This window comes from Aotus nancymaae, unplaced genomic scaffold (assembly GCF_030222135.1).
Source record: "Aotus nancymaae isolate 86718 unplaced genomic scaffold, 86718_ANA_hifiasm-v0.15.2.pri h1tg000011l, whole genome shotgun sequence".
NCBI classification, from domain to species: Eukaryota; Metazoa; Chordata; class Mammalia; order Primates; family Aotidae; genus Aotus; species Aotus nancymaae.
In genome coordinates, this window is record NW_026988422.1 from 73,771,623 (window position 1) to 73,784,939 (window position 13,317).

Sequence of the window (13,317 nt, forward strand, 5' to 3'; positions counted from 1 at the left end):
TTTTAATAATGAGTTTGGCCATTTAGGCTTGTAACTGACTGGATTATTGAATATTCTTTAAAATTACTTTGTATTAGTCCCTTTCCTTCTATTTCCTTATTTCCAACTCTCCCATTAATATGTACGCTTTATTCCTACTCAGGTTTTCCCCTGTGAGCCCAAGAGTATTATTATTTTTTGCAGGGATTGGGATTAGGTTTGTGGGGTGAATAGCGTCTTTCTAATCTGCAGAGGGAAGGCAGCACCATCCCCTGGCTTGCTGCTGCAGCCTCCCTCTAAATTAAACAGCAGGTTCACTCTGCGGGATTCCAGAAGGAACATCAGTAGGAACAGCTCCACAGATGCTGATTGTCTTTTCTGAGGTTATCCCAAGAAGTCCTGTGGCATTTGCAATGTGCCCGTATTTCCCCTTCTTTTGAAACATCTTCCTGCAGATTTTGTCTAAACCAGAAACAAACATAACCAAGCAAAGCCCTTTCTAGCAGATCATGTTAATCACATACTTTGCCATATTCTGTGAAAGAGTAAGCAAATGATAACCTCCAACTGTTGCCTGGGCCCTGTAAACAAAAGATCAAATTCTGTGTTCTGCCTTGGCAAGAAAAGAAACTGCAGCATTTTGTCAAGATTTTTACAAGTCCTGGGCTTCACATTACTGGCTGAAATTGTTCTTTTTCTACCTTCCAGAAAAATGGAAACCACTAGTAAACTTAAAGATTTAAATATTCTTTTAAAAGAAGTATGTTAAAAAATGGAAAATAGTACATTTAAATATTATTTAAAAATGAATATAATCAAGATTGTAGTTTAAAATACAATCTAGCTTCATAATAAGAGGCAATTGGCTGTGTATTCCACTTGTAATCTAGGGGATTTGAAACATCTATTTTTTCCCTTCTTTGTTTATGTGGATTTATGAATAGACTCTGACCCCTCTCAGGATCAGAAAAATTACCAAAAATTTAAAGCCCGAGTTTTAAGGTCTGTAGAAACTGCACAGGTACACTAATTTTAGTAAGACGGGCACCAGGATGAATAGTATTCTCCACAGGAAAAAACAGAACAAAATAGGAGAGAAATATTCAGGCCTAAAAAATATTTGGTGGAAACGTAAAACATTAAAGACTGATTTAGCATAGCAGCACGACACAGATTTAGCAATTTGACATGTATAATTTGGCTCGGATATTGCTCCAAAATCCGAAGAACAAGGGACCAATTTCGTCCAGGAGGACAACTACCTCGTCCTCTGCAGACCCCCTCCTCTGCCGCTGATGGAGTGCGGCCGATTCCTCTGCCTCCACCTCCCCGCGGACCCCCTAGTCCCAGGGACCCCCTAGTCCCGCAGCACCCCAAACTGAAAGTGGCTGCTGCAGACTCAAGGACGAAGGGCACGCGGGAGCCGGCACCCCCAGTGGAGCGGTTGGAAACGTTGAGGTGGGAGAGTCACCCAGGTGGGGTGAGGCTGGGGTGGGTCGGGGGGCGAACGGTTCCAAAGCTCTGGGTCGCCCCAAGGTTGGACTAGGCAGGCGCTCTGTCTTCGCTCCGGCTCGGGATGGGCGTCTCCTGAGAACTCCCCGCCACACCTGCCCCGACACCGCACGCCCAGCCTAGAACTCTCCCAACCGCCGACCCCGCGCAGGGCCGCCGCGACGGGCGCGCAGGGGGCGGCGGGAAGCCGGGCGGAACGGGGGGCGGGGCCAGGCGGGCAAGGCCCGGCTGCCGCAGCTCCACTCTGCGCGAGGCGGCTCCGCCGCGGCGGAGGGATACGGCTCGCCATATATATACTGGGGAGCAGGCTCGCGCTCCGGCAGTGCTGTTGCGAGTCTCGAGGACGCGGCGCCGTTACTCGCAGTCAGGAGGCGGCGCAGGCGGCGGCGGCGGCGGCGGCGGCACAGCGCACAGCGCGCCTTAGCAGCGGCAGCAGCAGCATCGGAGGCACCCCGGCCGTCACAGCCCCCGCGCTGGTGCAGCCACCCTCGCTCCCTCTGCTCTTGCTCCCTTCGCTCGCACCATGGTAGGTCGGGAGTGGCAAATGCCGGCGTAGCAGCTGCCCAAGATTTCTTCTCAGATCTGTTTTGTTTTTTGTTGGTTTGGGGGAGGTTTCTCTTTTCTGAATGTTACGCAGCCGCTGCGTTTAAAGGAGGATGCATTTTGGATTTGCATCTAGGCGACCTCTGCCAGGGAGCTTCATTTATTGGTTCCCCTTGGAGCTGGACTTGGCCGTGGGCCGTCCACCGGCAGGGGTTCCAGCCACAACTGCAGCGGGGCTTTCTGCATCCCCCCACCCCCACCCCCACCCCCACCCCCCTCCCGGCCCCGCACCCACTGCATCCAGCAGCGCCGCACCCGGGCTGCCTGCAGCGAAGCGTTTCGGCCCGGGAGCCGGGCGGGGCCGGGCACCAGACCTCCCCCCCGCCCCTCCCCACCCGCTTCTCCCCCGGCGCGAAGGTGGCAGATCGGGCGGGCCGCGGAGAATGAATGGGCTGGAGCGGGCCGGTGGCGCACATTGCTCCAGCCGAGTGTTGGGGGCACAGTCAGCGCCCGCCACCTCCCTACCTTGGCCGGCCCTGCTGGGCGCTCTCCCCTCCTTCCTCCCGGGGGGCGCGGCGCGGGCGTGGGCTGGGAAGGAAGGAGCCGGGAAGGGTGGGGTTGGGGGGCAGGAAGGCGAGGGGTTGGGGGCGGAGAGGGCGGAAGCGGCTGCCGGGCCGCCCTTCGCCCGGGCGGGGCCTTGCGGTGTGGCCGCGACTCGTGCCTGCCGCCTTCGCACCCCTGCGGCCCACCACCCGGTGCGGCAGTGCAGGCGGGCGTGAACCTCGGTGCATCAGGAGGCCCTTCCCGCGGGAGGCGCCCGGCTCGCGCTAATTGGGGCGGGGGGGGCGGGGGAGGAGGGAGCTGGCGCGCGGCTCGGTTTCCATTAGAGACGCAAAGTTTCTGCGGTGGCGCGGCGGGCTCGCCGCCTGGGGGAGCAAAAGCGGGTGGGAAGTGCGGGTCGGCCTTGGCCGCGGCCCTGGAGCGCGGGGGCCGGGGATGGGGACCCTCCAGGCCGAGGAGCGGTGGCGTCCCGACGCCCGCATGGGGGCCGCCTTACACCCCGCCTGTCTTCGGGCACGCGCCCTGTCCAGCCCCTAGTTGCTCGTTCCTCCTGCCCCTCGCCACTTCCAGGACACAGAGAGATGCCCTCCACGTTTCCGCTTTCTCTGCAGCCTCTAGATTGCCAGATGCCACTGTTCGCCTTGCTGGGTGTTTTCCACAGCCCCTTCCTCCCTCGGCGGACAGGGCTGACATCACCGACTGCATTTCTGGTTTGGCGGGTGGGGAGATGGTTCCCCGCAGGGTTCTGTAACGCCTTTGCCCACAGGGCTAGCACCATTTGGGGGAGGAGGATTTCGTTGTCTAGAAACTTGATGCTCCTGGTAACCCCTCTAACAAGAGAGTTTTGTATCGAGGTGGGGCTGTTCTCCCCTTAAGGTGACAGTTTCTCTTGCGAGGTGTGGCAGCGCTTGCTATTGTGCAAGACAGATGTTGCCCTGATGTTACATAAATCATCGTATCTCCCTCCTTTAAAGAAAGCCAATTTTTAGTGATTGGGGTAGAAAGGAAGACCCATTTGTAATTTGTAAAAAACAAGTTTTTTCTCAAAATCAATGTATTGGAACACCATTCCTGCTGTTAAAGTTTTCACTTAAGAGAATAAACTTCATCAGCTTTCTATTAGGACTTATTTTGTAATTGGCTTCTAAGGCATCCTTCATTAAAATGGAAATACATACTAGCTGCCCTTGAAGTCTCGAATTCCCTCGACTGGAAGCACAGGTTCAGTGTGGTAGAGACCAAATAATACAAGTGAGAATTACCTTCGTGGCCATTACTCAAATGAAGTGTGTTTATTAAGAGCAGTTCTTACGTCATTCTTAAGGTAGGTAGGGTTAATACTCTCCAGCAAATTTAATGGATACTCTTTGCCAGAAAAGAGGGAAGTATATTTATAGTCTGATAATTGTTGTATAGTTTTCTGTGTACTTAATTTTTGCAGTTTTGTAACACTGTATAAGATGGTACCAGTTTTTCCTGGCTTCTGAATCATAGGATAATTTGACCTAGGGCATTATCGGTTGTAATGGTAGGCTTTTAACAAATAACTGCCTAATTTAAAGGATTGGAAAGCATTTGTTACATGGAAATGAAGTTGGTGGGGTACATGGTTGCTGTATATTTTTTCCACTTAATTATTATTTCTCATAAAATGGATATAAAAGCCTGTTAATCCAACCCAATGCCATTATGTAACGCTAGTTTGGAGATTTTGAGGGCCTGGAGCAGTGTGCAAGGTACGCTAAAAGCCTGCCCCTGGATGAGATCCTGATCCTGGCTGTGGTGGCAGTGGCAGTGGGCTGGGTCCCTTGTTGGCGGAAGGGGGGGACTGTGGTGTCCATGACGCAGTAGGTGGCGCTCTTCTGTCTTAGAGTCTGCTGCCACTGCAGCTGGTGCCGTGGGGCCTTCTGCCACTAGAGGTGCCATTTTTCACATTGTGAACTTAGCCTAGTTAGATCGCCGAGCAAACTCAGCCACGGGCCCAGAAAAGAAAATTTAGAAGTGAGCAGATGTTGTCGCTTCCTTGTAATCCTTTGTTAAAATAGCGGAGAGAGTTTCCTTTATTCTAATTACTTTGGTTAAGTGACAGTGCTACAGGTTTCAAAATACTTTTTAAGAGTGATTTTTGAAAGATCACAGTATTAAAAATGTAACTGGAAAACCTATGTTAATGTCAATCAAACTATTGTGGACTGAATGATAACCTTTTCTTTCTTCATGTAGGCTGATCAGCTGACCGAAGAACAGATTGCTGGTAAGTTAACAACTCCAGGGAGTCCCCAGAAGGCCAGAACTAGGCACTGACTCAGTTTTGGTGACTCCTCTGTTCCTCCCCCCTACAGTCTGGGCAGTTTTCTAGGAATTTATTTAAAGAAGAACAGTAAGAAGAAACATTTAGGTCAGGTGTTATTCCTGCCAGTACTTTATAGATGAGGTGAAAGGAAGTAAAACTAAGGATGCCCACTTGTTAAACTTTGGAGAATTTGACCGTGTTCCGCAATGTGCAAAGTTTGCATATGGTTAAATTGTACTGAGCCTGCTACTCAACAGTTTAGTTTACAATTCTTATGCCACGAGTCTTTCAGTAATCTGCCATGAAAGCTTGTGCTTGCTATCCTAAAATAAATGAAAATGGGTGAAAATGAGTGTTAGGACCACTGTAATAATTGGGAAGAAAGTTAATATTAGTTAAACTCTGTTGCCCAGGCTGGACTCGAACTCCTGGGCTCAAGCAGTCCTGCCTCAGCCTCCCAAGTAGCTGGGACCATAGACATGTGCCGCTACATCTGGCAGATTTTAGCTTTTTATTCCCTGGAGGACTTGTTTTGAGACTGTGTCTCTTTAGGAAACCAGAAATGCCTCTGAAATATCCTAAAAGTCATGTAGAGAGAAACAGACTGGTTACCTGGGAATGTCCATTTCTAGTAACCATTTCATGTTGCTATGAAACAAGAGATTTTTAAGGCTTTAGAAATGTAACAGGAAGGGACTTGAAGGAGGCATATGGACCAGTCTTATCAGGTTGGATTTAATTGCTTGAACCCAGGAGGGAGAGGGTTGCAGTGAGCCAAGATTGCACCACTGCACTCCAGCCTGGGTGACAGCGAGATTCCCTTGCCAAAAAAAAAAAAAAGATTGGATTTGGAACCAATTTAAGCATGTTCCAGCTTAGCTGCCTTTAAACATGGGAATATTGTGGTTTACTGGGAGCAGTGTTTGCTTTGTGGGCTGCTGTATGAAGGCCAGTCCAGCAGGACTGTTTTGGTCTTTATTTCAGTAGATAAAAACCAGACAGCTTCTGATACCTTGCACAACTTGAATGGCTTGCTTTGGCAAGCTCCCGGCAAGTGTGTATTGTGACTGGGTTGGATAAAGACATTCATTTTAAAGGGTCAACTTTTGTTTTCAGAATTCAAAGAAGCTTTCTCCCTATTCGATAAAGATGGTGATGGCACCATCACAACAAAGGAACTTGGAACTGTCATGAGGTCACTGGGTCAGAACCCAACAGAAGCTGAGTTGCAGGATATGATCAACGAAGTGGATGCTGATGGTAAGGGCTTTAGAATCATGAATAAGGGCCATTGTTGTGTAATTCAAGTTCAGACATGTTAGAGGATTGTCTGGTTCAGGTCCCCAGAGCAAAGCAAATGTGCAAAGATTGTTTCTGTGGTTGCCTTAGGGCCATTGACAATTAAAATAGAAGATTATGGGCCTTGCGTCCACCCTGCTTACTGTCTAGAACGTTTCCTGCATGGGATCACTGTGTTGTTGTTTTCTGTTTGCTGTGACCTAGAGCTCAAATCTTTTTTTTTTTTGAGAGGGAGTCTTACTCTGTCACCCAGGCTGAAGTGCAATAGCACGATCTCAGCTCACTGCAACCTCTGCCTCCTGGGTTCAAGTGATTCTCCTGCCTCAGCCTCCCAAGTAGCTGGGACTACAGGCTCACGCCACCACACCTGGCTAATTTTTTGTGTCTTCAGTAGAGACAGGGTTTTCCCCATGTTGCCCAGGCTGGTCTCGAACTCTTGACCTCATGATCTGCCCGCCTTGGCCTCCCAAAGTGCTGGGATTACAGGCATGAGCCACTGCTCCAGGCTGAGCTCACATCTTTTATCAACTGGCCCATGAGTCTGCACTGAGTCTTGAGAGGGAGGTAAAATTAAAGAGCCATTGAACATGCTTTTTAACAAGTTTACTGTGTCTAAAAGAGGAGGGGGAGGAACCGCCGGATGAAGTGGGTGACGAGCACTCTTAGAAGTTACCATAGAAGTGAGTATAGTGTGAGCTGTAGATGTGTTTGCTGCAGAGGAGCATGTGAGGTTTGGAGGTGGGGTGTGTGGTGACTCTGGGGGATAGATCTGCGGAACCTAACAGAAGGGGAAGCTGTAAGGTGCAGGGGCAGAGGGAACCAGCAGTAACCCTGTCTATTCCTCTTGACTCTACAGTAGTGGACAACAGGCCTTTTATTGCTGATTTGCCATTAAGTAAGCAGTCTTTGAAGCACACTTCCCCTGCCCTAAAAAAAAAAAATGTATTTTTGTACCATATACACACACACACACACACACACACACACAAATATACTATGTAACATTATAGAACATGCTTTTTAAAAGATGAGTTGGGGAGAGAGAAGGGAAAAAGAAAAAAAGATGAGTTAAGAATGAACAATTTGGATCTAGATTTTACTTTCTAGATGATTGACTTGAAGGTGGTAGAGTAGAATAATGCTTGTCTGGTTACAGACGTTTGGACAAAGGGCTTTTGATTAAGTTCTTTGACAAATATTTCAGCCCATTGGAGTGGTTTTCACTAATAGTGTTCTAGAAAGAAAAGATTGTCCATAGTTCTCTCTAGTTTGACTGCTAAGATGATCAGCTATCCGGGAACACAGAGTATCTTCGTCTTGTTTTGTGGGAGCCCTGGGAGTCTGTGCTTGGGGAGTGGAGAAGTCTATTAGGCTCTTGGATTGTGTGGAAGAAGAAGTTGTGCCAGGCTACAGAATCCTGTGTTTGCACTGAGAAAATAGGATGGTACCTGACCTCTGCATGGCTGTGAGATAGCTTTAGATAATTTCTTTTGTCTTTGATGAATACGAACAATATCTTAAATTTTTTGAGGCCAAAAAGTCTTAAAGGGATCCCTGAGTTATTTTCTTGTAAAGGTACTGGTGAAAATTAGTAACTTAACATAGGGTTTTTCTTCCTAATTTTATTTCCATTGAGTTCAAGTTACACTGTTAGTTTGGAGTGCTTGTCTTTAGGGGTATTTATCTCTTAGTTTTAAAGAGGAGTTGTTTGGAGTACTGGCCATAGAACAGATTCTTCTGACAGTTCTCTAAGTGTTCCTGCTCTGAGCTGTGAGAAGGCTTCTGAGCTTTTCCCTTAATGGGAAATAAAGATACTGAGTTGGAAGAAAACAAGTTAGGTGACTTACCGTCATAGTGTGGCCGAGAAATGATTCTGGAGAAGATATGGCCCACGGCATAACAAAATCAATATTCCTCCCTCATAATCTTTTCTCCCCTAAAACATTTTATACTCTTAACCTGCAGCTCAGTTCTAGGCCTTCTTTCCATTACTGCCGTCACTAGCCAAGGCAGAGTTAGACCTGAGCGATTTCCCTAAGTCAAGGATGGCAGTCAGGGGTGCTTTCTTCCCTTGGGAGTAGAAAGGTTCAGCCTGCGGTGTTGTGTGATGTTTTTCTCTTGAACGTACTGCCCTTCATGACCCTTCTGTGAGCTTGAATCCAGATGTGCATTTGCCTTTGTATAATTAGATGCTATCCTGAGTACTGATGATGAGTTTGAAATTATGTGAAATTGCCCCGTGAAGTATCTGAACATTTTAGACCTGCAAATGACTGAACCTAGTAAGAGAGTTTGCCACTTCATCCCAGCATGTGTTTATCATTCTCTGTGGTGGTTCTGAAATGATGACTGCAGGGCAGCGTTAATGGAGTGCTTACTTTACATGAGCTTTTTGTTTTTTAATTTGAGGTAATGGCACCATTGACTTCCCTGAATTTTTGACTATGATGGCTAGAAAAATGAAAGATACAGATAGTGAAGAAGAAATCCGTGAGGCATTCCGAGTCTTTGACAAGGTAATCCAGCATCTACATAGCAAATGGTACTTATGTTATGTATGGCTTTTTCTGCTGTCACTTCTAAAAGCTATAACAATGTTAGACACAGAAGACTTAGTCTACTGCCTGAGCCTCTGATCTCACTTTCAAAAATCCGTTTTATGGTAACCGTATCAAGTGAGGGTAGGCATAATAGGAATTTTGGACCACGTTTCTTGACTGTTACTTTGAATTGTTGTGAGCTTTTGAAAATCCTCTGTTTTTGCGTTAACTGTTTGCATGTATTTAGTAGGTTAGAGGTGGGAACCAGAGATCAGAGAATTGTTGATGGGAGCAGAGTTAGCAGTAACGTGAGAGGGCATAACTAAGTCAAAGACCTGCTTGCCCACACCACATCATTAGCAGTAACAATTGCTGAATGTTCACAGGATGGCAATGGTTACATCAGTGCAGCAGAACTACGTCATGTCATGACAAACTTAGGAGAAAAACTAACAGATGAAGAAGTAGATGAAATGATCAGAGAAGCAGATATTGATGGAGATGGACAAGTCAACTATGAAGGTAAAACTAAGTTCTTTGAGCTCAGTTTTTCATGGTTTTACCTTTAGGATCTGTAAACAAGCTAACTGCTTCACTAGACAGTCTTTAGCCTTATTTTATGCACAGTAGAGATATTGTGTTCATTAAAGCCGCTTTCAAAGATAACCAAAAGTTACCGTTATATTTGTCTTTTCAGAATTCGTACAGATGATGACTGCAAAATGAAGACCTACTTTCAACTCCTTTTTCCCCCCTCTAGAAGAATCAAATTGAATCTTTTACTTACCTCTTGCAAAAAAAAGAAAAAAGAAAAAAGTTCATTTATTCATTCTGTTTCTATATAGCAAAACCGAATGTCAAAAGTACCTTCTGTCCACACACACACAAAATCTGCATGTACTGGTTGGTGGTCCTGTCCCCTAAAGATCAAGCTACACATCAGTTTTACAATATAAATACTTGTACTACCTTAATGATAAGGACTCCTTAAAGTTCCATTTGCTAATGATTAATACACTGTTTGGGCTGGCCAGTTTTTCATGCATGCAGCTTGACGATTGAGCACAGTCAGGCATTTGTATTAAAAACGAAAAATGAAAAAACAAATTCAAAACCTATTCAAATGGGTTCTAGTTCAATTTGTTTAGTATAAATTGTCATAGCTGGTTTACTGAAAACAAACACATTTAAAATTGGTTTACCTCAGGATGACGTGCAGAAAAATGGGTGAAGGATAAACCGTTCAGACGTGGCCCCACTGGTAGGATGGTCCTCTTGTACTTCGTGTGCTCCGACCCATGGTGACGGTGACACACTCTGGTAGCATACCTGCGTATGTTGGTTTAGTGTTGGCTGCATTGTTCCAGAGTGAAACAGGTGTCAGGCTGTCACTGTTCACACAAATTTTTAATAAGAAACTTTTACCAAGGGAGCATCTTTGGACTCTCTATTTTTAAAACCTCCTGAACCATGACTTGGAGCCGGCAGAGTAGGCTGTGGCTTTAGACTTCAGCACAACCATCAACATTGCTGTTCAAAGAAATTACGATTTACGTCCATTCCAAGTTGTAAATGCTGGTCTTTTTTTTTTTTTTTTCCCCCCTAATAAAAAGACCATTAACTTAAAGTGGTGTTAAATGCTTTGTAAAGCTAAGATCTAACTGGGGACAAGGCAGGTGGAGGGGAGGCCAGTGTACATTTAAATGCCCACAGCTCAACATTGGGTTTCCCTCCCAAGGTCCCAGCACCAACCTCTGAGCCCAAGACCTTGCCTAAAAAAAAAGTGGATACCAATTGCTTCATCCTATTTATGGACATGTAGGTCTATTTGCATTTTCACTGGGGGGAGGGGGGAAGGTGTGAATTATGGTAACTTTTAATGATCTATTCAGGCAGTAGAGCTCTTAAGGAAAAAACAAACCCACTTTCTCTCAAGCATGTATTTAGGGTTGTTCTCAATTGTGCTGCTGATTACCTGTCTTATGTAACTACTTGAGACCATCTGTGCAAGAGACATGATTTAGTGTGTCTGTAATTCAATCCTCGCTGTGTGTGGTAGAAGCAGTAGTCACTTTTCTAAGCCAGTCTCTTCATGCCTAAAAGACATTACCAGTCACCTTTGATTCACGACTTTTAATTTATGATTATACTTAACCTTAGCCTGCTTTTACTTTTTTTTTCCCCCAAAGTTGACTTTACTTTCTCTCCCTACAAGTAGAACTAATGCTAGCTTCCAGCTTGAAAGTAAAACTCCAGTCTGGAGTGAATTTTGTGTCTAACTATAAACCTATAACCAAAACTCAGACATCTGGTACTGGTCTTTGTGTTGAGATTGGTCCCTGTAAAAAGCCCCTTTAAAAGCATATTGCATTTAGTACAGAGCTCTTTTTTGAAATGAAGGCTGGAGATGTGCATTTTTCATGATGTTAACTGGTTGTATCTTATTAGCAAGGAGATTGGGGTTTTGAGTGTTTGTGTGGGTGTTTTCAATTTGCCAGGGAACAGTGGCAGGCTGCTAGCAAGGCAGTGAGAAGCTCTTGGCAGCCAAATGGGTGCATTCAGGGCTGATTTATAGAGACCCTTGGCTTCTCCTTCTCCTACTCCCTGTCTTTCTGGCGTTTTGTAGCTTGTTAGATTTTCTGCCAGAGGGGTAGGTCAGAGCAGTGGAGAGGAGACATTGCCCACGTGCTTCTGCTGCTGGTCCTTGGACTGGGTGGTTGGTAGAAGAGAGGTTGACACTATGAGCTAAGAGTTGACTTATAATTCCCTGAATCTGAAAGGAATGCCCAAGAGTACCTTGGGGTTTCTCTTCTGGCGAGATAGGGTTCCTGGTTTGAGTAAGTTAATGTCCTGGATATTTCTTGTGGCGAGGGGTGGTCAAAGAGCCTGATTGCTCACCCAAGCCTGTGGTCAGTGACCTCTTGGTATTTTCAAAGGGGGCTGGAGGGGGTGATCTGACTTGTTTTTTTGAGAGGTAGTCTAACCCTCAAGTCTTTTTAGAAGCTGGGTGGACTCTCTTAGTGGTCCTGTAGCCTATCCTAAAAGACTACCTTTGAAACAGGATTCTTGTATGGCCAGGATCCTGTCTGGGAAGCAGAAACCCTACCCCAGCGCCTTCCAGGGCATGCTGAGTTCCAGTTTTGAGCAGAAGTGAGGCAGAATCCACTGTAGCCTTCCCCCCTGGCATTTGAGGGGATGACCAACCCAGACGTTGGGTGTTAGTCTGCATGAGTTTGCAAGAGGAGATAGCTAGGTATTGTGGCGGTGCCCTTGAAGTTGGTTAGCACCTTCCTGTAAACTCTTGCCCCTACTTCTAACTCCTCTATAAATATATACATATATTTATATATAAAGTGATTAGTTGAACTGGCATCCCGCTTTAGCCTGAGACTTGCCATAAGAAACTGCTGAGTACTTGGCAAACCCTTTCATAGTTTTGTTCTCCATCTGTTTGGGGTGGGTGTTGAGCCAGGCAAATGGATCTCGATCTTTCAGATGGGCTTTTGATGCACTGTTGCCAAGGAAGGCTTTTTCTGATTTTTTGACAAATGAATTTTTGCACACTTTCATTGGTGTCTTTCGGCAACTTACACACATTGAAAATGAGCTATTGTACATATTTTTATATTCTCTTTATAAATGCATGTCTGATTGTACTTGTAACAATATTGTAATGAACGGCTGTGCAGTAGGCCTAGCGCTGCTGTATCTCATCAGAGGAAAAGCTTACTATGAACCCCTCAGCATACTGGGAACCTCTTCCTGAACAAAGAATGTAAATTTGGTCAAGTCTACTCTTCCGTTCATTCAATTATTTTAAACATTTGAATTATTTATTGTTATATCCTAAATATATTTATCCTCTGGCAGTGACTAGATTTCCACTAATGTGTCTTAATCTATCCCTCCAGCTGGCAGTTACTGTTTTTTTATCCCTTGAAGTTGTCCTGTAGGAGACAGAAATTCTTTGCTGTCTGTATCCCTTGGAGTAAGAAGGTAGTGGCATGGGTGGAGTGTGTGTTCTTTCTCCAAATCTATTATGATGTTTATTAAACACTTCTGTAGCAAAGATGGTGGTAGTTCTTTTGTTACTGAAGTTGCCCTTCACCATGGCGATTTGAAAAGGAGATGTACTTGAAAGTTTCTGTAAATCTTGAGATAAACTGTTTGGAGATTTAACCACCTCTCTGATGGGGGACCAACTATGGAAATTGTAAATAAGTTTTATTTATAAACCTGGCACTGTATTCAATAAACATTTCTGCAGCCTTTCATCTCTAACTGCGAACTGTGTAGGTTTTTAGCTTGCATAGCTTTCAATTCCTTTTGCTCTCAAGATGGACCTGCCTCAGATGTGATTTCACCTGGGCTCTCATACTGTGAGTGAGGGCCCAGAAATATAGACACATTCCACTACAGCCTTACTTGAATTTTAAGTAGGTTGTTAGCTGACATTTTAACCTATTCTCAGCCTATTTGTCCATGCTTGGTTTTTATGTAGGAAATTTACACTATAAAGATTAGTTTCCTTTTAATTGCAAGTCTCTTGAGGACTTGCATAAAGCAATATTTTTTTTTTTTTCGGTAAGA

General features: G+C 45.5%; 1 protein-coding gene across 1 annotated transcript; it reads left to right on the forward strand.

Annotated features, from left to right (window-relative positions):
• Positions 1–1,809: 1,809 nt before the first annotated feature.
• On the forward strand, positions 1,810–13,008 carry CALM1 (calmodulin 1). The gene is made up of 6 exons (XM_012453107.2): positions 1,810–2,017; positions 4,819–4,849; positions 6,005–6,148; positions 8,597–8,703; positions 9,114–9,249; positions 9,425–13,008. Exons 1-6 carry the CDS (start codon positions 2,015–2,017, stop codon positions 9,451–9,453), a joined length of 450 nt encoding a protein of 149 aa, XP_012308530.1. The 5' UTR covers positions 1,810–2,014; the 3' UTR covers positions 9,454–13,008.
• Positions 13,009–13,317: the final 309 nt, after the last annotated feature.

Bases quoted from the DNA above. Each gene is read 5' to 3' on its own strand.
- CALM1 (XM_012453107.2), top strand. The intron at 6,149-8,596 runs GTAAGGGCTTTA...TTTTAATTTGAG, and splicing joins CAACGAAGTGGATGCTGATG to GTAATGGCACCATTGACTTC. The intron at 8,704-9,113 runs GTAATCCAGCAT...GAATGTTCACAG, and splicing joins CATTCCGAGTCTTTGACAAG to GATGGCAATGGTTACATCAG.